Source organism: Electrona antarctica, assembly GCF_951216825.1.
Source record: "Electrona antarctica genome assembly, chromosome: 15".
NCBI classification, from domain to species: Eukaryota; Metazoa; Chordata; class Actinopteri; order Myctophiformes; family Myctophidae; genus Electrona; species Electrona antarctica.
In genome coordinates, this window is record NC_136796.1 from 8,201,459 (window position 1) to 8,215,250 (window position 13,792).

The following is a 13,792-nucleotide window of genomic DNA, read 5'->3' on the forward strand; positions in this document are numbered from 1 at the left end:
CCGTACGGGCGACGCCATGTTGCTTTGGAAGGAAAGAAACATGCGCAGTTGTGCATGTCCAACTTCCTGGTCTCAACTGCGCATGTTTCTTTCCTTCCAAAGCAACATGGCGTCGCCCGTACGGTCTTCGCGTCTCATCCTTCTTAGACTATCCTTGCCCTGGACCAGGAAATGAAACCCAATGCATTTTCTTCATAGACATTTCTTAAAGTATTTATTTAAAGACTGTTACGCCGCGGACAAAGCCAACTCGAGTCGTGACAACTCATGACAACACAAACAATATTTTGGACCAAACAAATAATTAGAAAGAAGAACACTTTTTTTGTTGTTTTTCTTCTTTGTAATTATTTGTTTGGTCCAAAATATTGTTTGTGTTGTCATGAGTTGTCACGACTCGAGTTGGCTTTGTCCGCGGCGTAACCGTCTTTAAATAAATACTTTAAGAAATGTCTATGGGAAAAATGCATTGGGTTTCATTTCCTGGTCCAGGGTAGGAGGCGGGACTGCGACGCTCTATACAGTGCCTATTTAAACGGGGGCCTGTACAACAACCTCTGGTGTGATTTACCTGCTTCGTGCTGCCTGTGTCTTTCTCAGCCAACTCAGTGACAATCTTCATAATCTCTGTGTCCGATAGATCTGCGGTCAACTCTGGCCGCTTGAACCTCTAAATGCATCATTCAGAACATACGGTTAACATGTAGAAATCCAACCATTTTCCTAAAACAGCATATAAATTAGAACGTTTTCATCACTCGCCACGTAATTTGATCAGTGTTGGGTGCCGAACCTGTGGTGCTTGTTTCCTGACTTGATCTCGCACAGCTGACAATATAAGATTGAGATCCTTTTCTTGTACATGACGCAAACCAGGAAGTCCAAACCTGAAAGGTCAAGCACTGATTCGTGTAATGCAGTGGTTTTCAACCTTTTTCATATCAAGTTCCATTATTCATTTGGCATTTGAGGCACGGATCACCTTTTGATGAGATTTAGCCTCTCAGACCCAAAACTAAAGAATATTTTGTTGTCGTTGGATAAGATTTTGTCTACAATTCCAATTCCATGCTGTATTGGTTTCATTTTACACTCTCAAAAGTTAAAGATCTATAAGGGTCCATTTGGTTACCAACTCTCCATCATTTATCTGGGGACCACCCCCTCAAGGACTATTGGTGGTCCCCGGACCACTGGTTGAGAACCACTGGTGTAATTTCAAGTCTTTTTCTTCTTTAAAAAAATATATATTTTACTGCTTTATTGTGATCTTAAGAAAGCAAGCAAGAAAGATTGTGAAGCCTTTCTTTGCCGCTTGCCAAAAATAGGGATGCCAGGGTTAAAGTTATTTTACTGACCCACTGCAGGTTCATGTGTTGTGGATTCTGATGTTACTACAGGGCTGCTCCCACACGTAGATGCAGGAGACACGGCTGCGGCCAGTGAGAGAAGCAGCAGAAGGGTTGTACTTGTAGTATCATCACTATTTGACCTCGCATAGGTCTGTATATGGTCAGTCTTGGAGGCATCTTTGGTAGTTTGACAGGTAATCAAGGTCGAGTGGGTTTTGGTGGCAGTCACAGATGTCTCCGTAGGTTTGAGGTTGGTGGTTTCGAACGTTTTGGAGGCGACTTCATTTTTGGGGGCAGCTGCATCACAGGCACGGGGAAGCCTTACCTGAAGCGCTCATAGATTTAAAAGCAGCTCCAGTTACGAAGGCGTGACTTTCACAGAGAGATTTTATAGATACTGTCATGAGATGGCTGGAGTTGTACTTGATTTAGAGGTGGTCGTAGATATGTTTGGAGAGGGTTGCGGTGGATTTGGCTGGAGTTACACTGGAGACGTGTCCAGTGGGTTTCGTTTGGAGTTGGATGTGGTTCTTGAGACTGTTGGAGTTGCACTGGAAGTGATCAGAATAAGCAGAGCTAAGCATGAACATTAGGCCATAAACACAAGATAGATACATGTAGTTACATATACATGTAGTGATGTAGATGCACACCACCAAAATAGACAATCTACAAGCTCACAAGTTTTAGTTTGTAGATTTTTTTATTTGCCTATAATGACATGCAAGGATGCCAGATTCAAAGTGGTTAAGATCTAATGTCTCTTCGGTGCGTACGGTACGGTCAGGTTATGCCCAGTGGTGTAATGTTTCCCCCGGTACCATGGCAATTTAATGATGTCACGTGCACGCACGTGAGAATACAGCTATAGTCGAGTGTATGAGAGTCAAATCGTGACAAATTAATTAATTAAAACGACCATAAAACAACAGTAACAACTACTGTAGTCTGTAGTTGTGTCGATAATTTACTGGTTCCGACGTGTCAACACACAGTAGCCTATCTGCCTACAGACTAGCCTACAGTAGGCACGTTTGTGTTTAACAGGTCACACATGGACCATTGATATGTACGAGTTGCGTCTGCAGCTTTTGTAGTTGGTGAAAAAGGTGCGAATGGGGCAGCCAATGAACTATTGTTGTCAGAGGAGCAGCTTTTCTTTTTTTTTTTAAATCTCACTTTCAGCAGCCTAGCTGGGCAAGTGGTCTGTTGACAGTAAGGCTGGCTCGTTAGGGTTGGCACTCGAATCTTAATTAATGGGCTTGAACCATTCGTATTTTTTTTATATTAAATATTTGTATTATTAATGTATTATTATTTTACTCGAAAATATGCGATATGCATAAGAGTACTATGTTCATGTTGTGTTTACAATAATTTGAAAGTCCTGCATGACAGCAGAAGAGACACACACAGTGACAGACACACACACACACACACTCAATGCGCTTCTGAGTAGAGTACACAGGTGGAACAAATTAATGAACGAGTGACAGCTAACGAGCAAGCTACACTCTCGTCTTAGCTGCCTGCCAGCAAGCTTAACAGAGACATTGGGAAGGATTTTTGGTCTGACAAAAAATATGGACAGTCGTACAGGTACTCACAATTACCTTGTTTTGGGGGCTGCTTGAGAAATCATGGCTCATTTTTATAGAATGATGAGCTCGGAGATAAGCTGTTTTCGCGGAGCACATGTCAGAGTAGCCGCAATTTGCAACTCTAGATTTTTTTATAATGGGATGAATCTAGAGTTGCAATACCCTCCATTGACTCCCCACTCATCATTTTGCGTTTGCGATCTGCTTGTCTTAAACGACGTTAAACTCACCAACATTGCAGCTGTAGTCCAAGCTTGAATTATTCTCTTTCAATCTGCAAAGCTTGTTTTTCATAAAAATCCCCCGTAGACATGTTATGAGCTACTTTCTGTCAAGAAATTCTGTGCAAGTGATTATTTTTCTAAGTGCTGGAGTTTGGAAGCGCTCGTCGTAAGTCACTGAACGTCCCTGCATGCATCTGTTTCGCATTTGCACATAATGCAGGAGGCAGCAGCGCGACCCCTTAATACAAACGAGCGCTTCCAAACTCCAACATTTCTTCTTCTTGACAGAAAGTAGCTCATAACATGTCTACGGGGGATTTTTATGAAAAACAAGCTTTGCAGATTGAAAGAGAATAATTCAAGCTTGGACTACAGCTGCAATGTTGGTGAGTTTAACGTCGTTTAAGACAAGCAGATCGCAAACGCAAAATGATGAGTGGGGAGTCAATGGAGGGTATTGCAACTCTAGATTCATCCCATTATAAAAAAATCTAGAGTTGCAAATTGCGGCTAATGTCAGAGGCACTTGACGCTCTGTGTGTGTGTGTGTGTGTGTGTGTTGGGAGAGACGAGAGAGATTCATAAAGAGAGGGCGCTGTGCTAATCATGTTCAAGGCGGATATCTCGTGTTGAATTGCAGCCTGGTTAAAAGCACTCGGAGAAATTAATTAATTGGAAACAAATGGTTCGATGTTCGCTCGAAAATTCCTGCCGAAGTTCGAGTCCTAAAAACAGGGCTAGGGTACAGCCTTAGTTGACAGACGCTGGGATTGGCCCCTGCTGTGAGGACAGCTGATTCACTACAAGGACGCACGCAGTCCATTTGTCCTATTCTCAGCTTAACCGTCTCAGGTGTCTGTGACCATTTGGAGAATAGCAGTTGTCCAGTCAGTGTGTGCTCCTTCTCTCTCACACAACCTGTGTGTGTGTGTGTGGAGGCAATTTTGACTTTACAGTAGCACTTGGAGGAGAATGTTAGGGGGACACGGGATGGAAGTCTATTTGGAAGGTTATTCTGCTCTTAAATGTCCCAATAAACGATTAAAGAAAAGAAACCGAATAGCACATACATGTTTGTATTTCGTTTTAGTCTTAATTCTTTATAGAAGCTGAAAAGGGTAGGATCAGGGTGACATCATATTTTACATGCAATTCTATTTTTAGTTTAGTTCATTTGTATTTAGTTTTTTATTCTTTTATTTTAAGTTGTAATGTAACCTGGGTCTATGACAGCGTTTCAGCTTTGAGTTTTGAGTTTAGTTTGTGCTCTTTCTCCTTTAGCCCTGGCTAAATTAAAAGCCATCATGCTGAGACAGCGGGGGAGACAGCAGAGAGCGTCACAGGATTCACCTTCTGCAACTAATCCTCAACCAGAGAGCCTGAAACATCAGGACATGTCAACTGGTATAGTAACTAACTGTAATAGTAACTAACTGTAATAGTCTGTATTTTTTTTACACAGAATCAAATGTTTCACCAGGAGTCAGGATGGCTTAAAATAATTAATTTGTATACTTTCGGAAAGCTTTGTGGGCTGAATGAATAGCCCTTTCTATCTGTGGAACCAAACAAAATGGCCACCACTGCTGTGCTCTATAAAGAAGATATGTTGACTTTGTTAGTTGTCAGCCTTTATGCTGTTCTGTTTCTCATCTCCATCTGTCTCTGACCCATCATCGTTTATTTGCACTCATCCTTATAACTATCACTTCCATCCCTTCCCACCATCCGTAGGTAATAAACCAAATCACATCCCAGATAATTTGGCCACTGGCTCAGAAGCCTCACTAGTGCACACCTTACCCCCTGACACCCAGCCAGAAGGTCCACAGAGCTGTGATGTTCAGCTAGAGAGTTCTCAGGACCCGAGGACACATCCAGTGGCTCTTCAGGACTCCAGGACACATCCAGTGGCTACTGAATACATCAGGACACGTCCAGTGCCTACTGAGGACATCAGGACACATCCAGTGGCTACTGAGGACATCAGGACACATCCAGTGGCTCATCAGGCCATCAGCACACATCCAGTGGCTACTGAGGACATCAGGACACATCCAGTGGCTACTGAGGACATCAGCACACATGCAGTGGCTCTTCAGGACTCCAGGACACATCCAGTGGCTCCTCAGGACTCTAGGACGCATCCAGTGGCTCTTCAGGCCATCCGCACACATCCAGTGGCTACCGAGGTCATCAGGACACATCCAGTGCCTACTGAGGACATCAGGACACATCCAGTGGCTAACAAGGACATCAAGGACATCAGGACACATCCAGTGGCTAACGAGGACATCAGGACACAGCCAGTGGCTACCGAGGACATCAGGACACAGCCAGTGGCTCTTCAGGACATCAGGACACATCCAGTGGCTACTGAGGACATCAGCACACATACAGTGGCTCTTCAGGACTCCAGGACACATCCAGTGGCTCTTCAGGACTCTAGGACACATCCAGTGGCTCTTCAGGCCATCAGCACACATCCATTGCCTACTGAGGACATCAGGACACATCCAGTGGCTACCGAGGACATCAGGACACATCCAGTTGCTACTGAGGACATCAGGACACATCCAGTTGCTACCGAGGACATCAGGACACATCCAGTGGCTACCGAGGACATCAGGACACATCCAGTTGCTACTGAGGACATCAGGACACAGCCAGTGGCTAACGAGGACATCAGGACACAGCCAGTTGCTAACGAGGACATCAGGACACAGCCAGTGGCTCTTCGAGACACCCGAACACAGCCAGTGCCTGTTCAGGACACCCGAACACAGCCAGTGGCTCCTGAGGACTCTAACAAGCAGCAAGGAGGTCCTCAGGGTTCCAGGGAACGGCAGGATGCTCCTCCAGACCCTGGTGCAATGCAGCAGGCTCCTCAGGCTTCTGGCACACAATCCATGGCTCCTCAGTACTCTGGTACAAGTCAGAGAGCACCTCAACACCCTGGTATACAACCACAGGACCCAGAACCGAGGGAGAGAAAAAGAATAAAAGTAGAGGAAACACAGAATCCATTGGAATGTCCAGATAGACGGTCGTTCTTGGACATTGGACACCTGCAACCAGTTTTGCAACCGGTGCACCTTAACAATTCATCAAGTACGTGGGTCGAGTCAGTCACTGCATTTATGTCATGTTTCACTTTCTGTGTACGTTTGTATCTATTGGTTGACTTGTCTGTCTCTCACAGGGAAATTGATTACCAGCCGTGTGTCCTGTTACCTCAAAGTGAAGCTAACAGATGCTGAGAGAATGCGAGTCGTAGGTGAGTGTTTGTTTGTTTGCCCTGAAAATCCTTTTTTGGTGATTGGTTGCAGGAGTGTCAAACAAGGATTTACCATGGTGTAAGAGATTCACCCAAAACAATTACATGCATCAACTTTACCCTTTTATGAAGAAAAAGCTAAACTTTCTCTCTCTGTGTGTGTGTGTGTGTGTGTGTGTGTGTGTGTGTGTGTGTGTGTGTGTGTGTGTGTGTGTGTGTGTGTGTGTGTGTGTGTGTGTGTGTGTGTGTGTGTGTGTGTGTGTGTGTGTGTGTGTGTGTGTGTGTGTGTGTGTGTGTGTGTGTGTGTGTGTGTGTGTGTGTGTGTGTGTGTGTGTCAGGTCTGAGCTCAGTGCTGGAGTGTCAGTGTGGAGACATATCTGAGAGACTCTTCCCATTCTACATGTGTCGTAGCTGCCAAGAAACTGTCCAAATCAACCACATATGTGGACACATCACCAGCATCGATCACCAGCTCAACTATATGGTCAGTGGCCTCTCCAGTACTTGTAGGAGCCCTTTTTTTTCCTGAGGAAAGAATCTGAGGAATTGTACCCTAACATCTGAGTGAATTTCTATGACTTTACACCAGGGTTGTCACAGGATAGTTTTGCAATATAAGGAACCAACAGCCCCATATAGTGGTGGCTCTGAGCGCCACAATGTATTTTCAATGGCGAGCACTCTTAGTTTGAATTAGGAAGTAGAAATCTGCTATGTAACTTGTCCCGCGATTGTCATTTAATTCACCCAAAACATACTTTTTGTAAGCTAGGATCATATCATTTCGAGAAAGGAGCCTCAAATCAAGCTTGTTTTTGGTCTAAAAAGAAGAATCTGAGATATTTACGTTCTAAGAATCTGCGTCCCCAAGACCTTTTAATGGTTGTTTCCACAAAAAGCTGATTTGTTCAGACACATATGACGCATATTCTCCTTTCATTTTCAATGGTAAAATGTACCATTGAAAATGAAAGGAGAATCTGCGAGAGTCTGCTGAAACAGATTTCTGAACTCTTCTGAAGTGTTCAGAAATCTGTTTCAGCAGACTCATACAATAGGCACCAAGTCATTAGTCCTGGCTACAACTACAACCTATCTCAAACCCTCACCCTAACCCTAACCTCCCACGGGGCAGCACACCTAAACCTAACCTTAACCCATGTCTAACCAATGACTAGTCTAAACTAAGTATGCACCCCTATATTCATAATGTCATTGCATGTCAGTACAAAGGTACATTTTCCCCGTGCAGTAGTCTGGACCGGTCTGGTTAGCAACACAATTCATCAGTGTTCTGATGAATTGAATATGAAGGACCCCAATGGAAACAAGCCATAGGCTTTCTTGGGTATTAAATCCTCTTGGTATACCTTGTATTGAACTGTATGTGCACTGTTCTTTTTTCTGCAATAAGTATTCAATGAATGAATCAATCAATCAATCAATCAATGTCACATTGTTTAACCTTTGACAAATATGACAGTGGAGCTGTGTCTGTGTTGAACTATATGGTCTGAATTGTTTTCTGTATGTTCGTGTTAGTGGCAGAATTGCTCCAGTATAATGGCTGAAATCAGGAATCGGGAGGACTGGAATGAGAAACAGAAGATGGAAGGCTTTGAGGCCGCCATCGGCAAAGTCGCCGTACGGGAACAGTTTTACCAAATGGATGCTGAGGTAACCATTTAGATAGTTGTGGTATACCATGAAGTTAACCTCTGCTGCCTGTGGTATCACCTTTGTGTTACAGCTGGTGATGAAACTGTAATGGAACTATACACATTCGAAGGGCAAATATACCACAAACTACAATATTGTATAGTTTGTGATGTACCTTTATCTTCTAATCTTTTAGTTTGAATTTGTTTGCGATTTAAAGAGCAGACAATATGTGACATTTTGTGTTTGATGCAGACCTATCTAAATATGTGCTTGGATTTTAAAACTCACATTCCAGTCTGGCCTCAACTATAATGTTTGTATTTGTTTGTTTTCTCTTGTCAAGGTTATACTGCTTGACAAGAACTCATATCATCGTGTCAAATCTGCTCCATTCAGTGAAGGTACAGTAGTTCTTCATATTTTATTATATCTCTTTTTACCCCAGTATATACTTTGCTGTATGACAAGTAGCTGATCTACAAGATCACCACTTGTAGCATTGTGGCATGTGGTGAGTAGATCAGCTAGGTCAGCTATTTTCTTTCTTTCTTTCTTTCTTTCTTTCTTTCTTTCTTTCTTTCTTGTCTTTCTTGTTTGAAAACATGTCCAAAATAGGGATGCCATGTCTCGTTTCCTTCTACAAATATATCTTCACCCGAACAGCTCTCAACATGTCATGTTGCAACACATGAACTTGTAGATTATAAGCTATTTCTGTCAGTGCTCCCCAAGAATATGGGGCGTTGGCGTTAAAGTTTTGAATGTGTGCTGTTTTAACTCACTGTTGTTGTCTGTAGGCATCAACATACTGCAGGACATCTGGAGACAACAGAATGTGACCTCCTCCTGTCCACCTGCTGACCAACAACCACCAGGTGAGAACCTCTCCATCTACAGACAAGCTTTATGTTCCACTAAAACAATGTTAGGATGAGATGGACATGTCGTTGTTCTGCCTTCTGTTGAGCAGAAGTTGATAATCTTATTATCATTGTTTCAAATACAGAAGCGACGCACAACAAAGAAAATGCACATTTGAAAAAGAGTCTGATTGAGACGACGCCGATCAATTTGGCTATCGTGAAGACTGAGCCGATCCCTGAGCATCTCACAACCCTGAATACTCACAACTCAAACATAACAGGTTTGTGAGGTCAACATGCCCCCCAACACATAGAATGTTGAATATAAAATCATGTATAAATGGTCTAATTAAATTGTCTCTCTGCTGTTTCCAGTCACCATTAAGAAGGAGGTGAAACAGGAAGACCACACCGACCCCTGTTTCTCTGGACATACTGGTAAATACTGACGCTTACTGGACCACAACTTGTTTTGTTCTCCTGATATCAATAGGGGTCATGATTTATTCATGTATGGAGATACACCAAACACAGCTTGCGGCACTTCTCTCCACGAAGGCTAGATTCTTCGTTAAATTCAGTTCCTTCCATACCACGCTTGTTTGCCTTTCAGCCGGGAAGGGGCTCGATCCTTCTGTTCGGATGTTAAATAAAAACAGCTATGGCAAAAGAAGAAATAACTTGGACATCGTTCTCTCTCCATGCAAAATGCTTGTCAACAATATACTACACAAGTCAAGACCAAATTATTAAAATATATCATCAAGTCATGTTTGACATGCTTTCGTATTGAATACGTCTCCCGGTGCGTGACAGTCTGGTCCTAACATACAGATTTTTTTTCTCCCCAAGACATTAGGAAAACTGTGAAACATGGTTTGGAATCAGATTACGTGTCATTGAATGGAGATGGAGAGACGTGCAAACGGAGAAGGATTTCCCCATGGCAGAAGTCTCCTGATGTACGTGGCACACATGACAGCCCTTCAGGTCCTTATTCGAACTTCTCATCACCTGCCATCCAGTGTCCCTCTCCCCAACACCAGGCGGCCGGAGTGAAAGTAAAACCAGGCCAGTGTCCCTCACCCCAACACCAGGGAGCCAGAGAGAAAGCAGAACCAAGCCAGTGTCCCTCACCCCAACACCAGGGAGCCAAAGAGCAAGCAGAACCAAGCCAGTGTCCCTCACCCCAACACCAGGGAGCCAAAGAGCAAGCAGAACCAAGCCAGTGTCCCTCACCCCAACACCAGGGAGCCAAAGAGCAAGCAGAACCAAGCCAGTGTCCCTCACCCCAACACCAGGGAGCCAGAGAGAAAGCAGAACCAAGCCAGTGTCCCTCACCCCAACACCAGGGAGCCAGAGAGAAAGCAGAACCAAGCCAGTGTCCCTCTCCCCAACACCAAGAGGCCGGAGTGAAAGTAGAAACTGCATCAGTACCTAGAGTTCTGGTTTCTGAAGTGCCGCACGGTGAGCCTTCACAAATGCGGCCTCAACTTAAACTACAGTTGGTCTTGAACTCACTGAAAACATTAGCTTCCTCTAACTTTAAACTTGAATGGTCTCCAACAAAGCCAGCCTCAGCTGCATCTACTGAGCCGTCAACCATGCCTTCATTCATAGTTTCCTCACTGTATGAACGTGAGCCACAGCCAGAACTTCAGTCCGGCACTAAACAAGCCTCTCCACCACTGAAGTTGACCTCCGTGATCGCTGTCCCCCTGTCCCCCGCAACCAACAAAGACCTTCCCTCTTGTGAACCAATGACATCCATCGTTGACAAGAAAAAGTATAGGCACACATCTTCAGTGCGAGCCAAGCAGTTACAGAAGGATGTCTCTCAAAAAAAAAAGAAAAAAGAAAAAGAAAAGAGAAAAAAAAGAAAAAGAAAGAGAAGAAAGATCACTGACATTGTGGCCACGACTTCAACGTCCACCCAAATCTCGGTAGGTCGTGTAAAGCCCAGGATACAATTGGACTCAAAGTGTCAAATTCCGATCACCAAACAAAACCAAAGTATCAACGTGCTTAAGTTTAACCTTGCCACCACAAAGTCTGTGGATGACGACACCATGAACTACGAGAACCGGCAGTTCATGCCAGTAAGCGTGTCTGCCAAAGTCATTGATTATGACCAGTCTCCAGAAAGCCACTACACCACAGGCATTCAAACAGACACTACTCAAGTGTTGCAGGCTAGTAAAACCACAGTCTCTCCTCTTCAGCCAGCTAGCCAGCAATTTAATAATGGTGATTATAGAATCAATCAACCCACCGTAGCAACGGTAAGCCCCTGTAACTCCCTGCCAGCTGCAGGCTATGGCACCCCAGTTTATCCTTACGGTCAAGTCACCCAGAACCCTTATTTCACAAATGGAAATCTATCCGGAATTGTGACCCAGAACAATTATTTCACACATGGATATCCGTCCGGAAGTTGGACCCAGAACAATAATGTGACACATGGCTATCTGCCTAGCTCAACTGGGACCCAGAACTCTTACATCGCACATGGAATTCCACCCGGAACCGGGACCCAGAACAATAATGTCTCACATGGATATCCGTTTGGAACTGGGACCCAGAACAATAATGTCTCACATGGATATCAGTTTGGAACCGGGACCCAGAACAATAATGTCTCACATGAATATCCGTTTGGAACCGGGACCCAGAACAGTAATGTCTCACATGGATATCAGTTTGGAACCGGGACCCAGAACAGTAATGTCTCACATGGATATCCGTTTGGAACTGGGACCCAGAACAGTAATGTCTCAGGTGGATACTGGACAGATGGAACTGGGCCCGCTGGTATTCCCCAAGCTCCAGTGCAACACCCCGTGTTCTCACAGTATGTAAACTACAGTGTTCCCCCTCCCGCTCAGCAGGGGGCGGTGCATGCTGTGATGACTGGAGGCACCTATACCACCAATGCACCTGCAGGAGTCTGGCCTGACATGCGAAGACAACAGCAGCCGCAATAATGTCCCAGGAAACGCTGTCTCTTATAACACCCACTGGTGCTTTGGCGTTTACTGTTCTGTTCACCAGCGACAGTTTAATCTTCATATATGGAGACACCCACTGACGGACTGACTGACATGAAGTGTGACTGACATGCAATGCAGGTTTTCATAGTAATCTGCGACCTATGGTCGCAAACCAATATTTTTGTACTAACTGAAGTAGCCTACATTTTTTATTACGTACATACGTAATAGTAAAAGAGTATTTCTACATTGCAGTATTTATACTTTTACTTGAGTAAAGAATGTGAGTACTTGTATCACCACTGCTTGCCATTGCAATATTCCTCTTACCATAACCTCTTGCATCATGTCAGCTTAAAGGCTCATTCAGTCTGGATTTTCAGTGGTGAGGTGACCACCAGAGCTGAAATAACGTTGAGCGGTGGTGAGTAAAAACAGAGAAGGGCGGTGGCGGTGGTTTGCTCTTCACCGCGGCTCGTGACGTCATGTTGTAGTTCGGTGGTCACCTCACCACCGAAAATCCAGACTATGAATGAGCCTTAACGATGACGTTGTTTATTTCTTTTACTTTTTAAAAAAAATATTTATGTATTTATTTATTGTGGATACACAAACTACCAGCAGAGTGTCCCTTGAGATTATCACTGCATCCAAATTGTAAATGATTTGCATACATTTAAAATGTTATGGGGGGACTGGAGTATCACAGGTGCTGATGAAAGAAGAGCTGCTGGACTTGCCACATTGTCAGTGATTTTGGACGGAAGGTCCACTCAGGTTAACCCATTCTGGATGGGAACCCCTTTTGGTGTTTTAACTAAGCATTATGTCATACATTAGCTATTGAAAAATAGCAGATCTACAAGCTCATAGCGCGGCACTGAGTGGCGCGCTACGATCTTGTAGGTCTGCTATTTTTGAAAAATCGTAAAAATGCGGCACAAATCTTTGAATATATATATATTCTTTCAGAGCGAACGATTTTTTTATTTTTACGTCAGGCCACAGACGTCCACTCAGGTTAATGGAGGACAGACGTCCACTCGGGATAATGGAGGACAGTAAGGGAAGGACACGATGACTCTTAATTTGTTGTTGGTGTCAGTTGACCGGAGGTCAGCCATGTTGTCTTAAGCTACTTATGTTTCTGTGAAGTTTTACATTGAAGAAGCAGGGTAAAAAATAAGCTTTATTTGTTTAAAGAAAGATGTTTATTTTTAAAGTTAATGAATGTTCCAATGTACAGTAATTGATGTCAGACCTTTTGTAAGTAATTACAGGTGCCCTCCCTGTATTAGTAAGAATGAATGTTTGTTAGGTTTTTAAAAAGAGACATGCTTTGTTTTTGAGCCATGTTTTCAAAATGATGTTTTTTTGTCTATCCATTAAATGGATATTTCAATGTATTTTGTTTAATGTGAAACAAAATGTTTTTTTATTTTTATTTTCTGAATAAATGCAGATCTACGGTCATCTACCTAAAATAATGTTTTAGTTGTCCCTTCTGTTGTGCAAGAGAAATGTTGAGTTATTTGCAGACACAAAGTACAGATCATCTCTCCTGCATGGGCCTAGGCCACCCGCCTCACGGCGTGTGAGCCACTGACTAACACAGATAGGCATTTTAGTAGAGTCTTTATACAAGCCCAAATCCCAATACACATTTGAAACAGACAGTCGTTAACACCAAAACCAAAATGTTAGGTGTGGTCACAGGAAGCACAACAGGAGACCTCTGGTCTAAATGCTCCTAGATCAAAGTAGGCCTAGCTATTTAGCATAGGTGCAAGCTGTGAAGAATGGTGCCTGAATGTCTATACACA

The 13,792-nt window shown here is 43.6% G+C and overlaps 1 protein-coding gene across 1 annotated transcript in view; it reads left to right on the forward strand.

The window, feature by feature from the left end:
• LOC306938733 (uncharacterized protein) overlaps nt 1-13,446 on the forward strand; it is a 33,949-nt gene extending 20,503 nt beyond the window's left edge. Inside the window, exons 22-31 of the mRNA XM_079523000.1 lie at nt 4,459-4,581; nt 4,912-6,288; nt 6,380-6,454; nt 6,793-6,938; nt 7,997-8,131; nt 8,460-8,517; nt 8,914-8,991; nt 9,123-9,260; nt 9,355-9,417; nt 9,832-13,446. Of these exons, the coding sequence (XP_079379126.1) occupies nt 4,459-4,581; nt 4,912-6,288; nt 6,380-6,454; nt 6,793-6,938; nt 7,997-8,131; nt 8,460-8,517; nt 8,914-8,991; nt 9,123-9,260; nt 9,355-9,417; nt 9,832-11,963 (4,325 nt within the window). The 3' untranslated portion in view covers nt 11,964-13,446. The remainder of the gene's footprint in view (nt 1-4,458; nt 4,582-4,911; nt 6,289-6,379; nt 6,455-6,792; nt 6,939-7,996; nt 8,132-8,459; nt 8,518-8,913; nt 8,992-9,122; nt 9,261-9,354; nt 9,418-9,831) is intronic.
• Nucleotides 13,447-13,792: the final 346 nt, after the last annotated feature.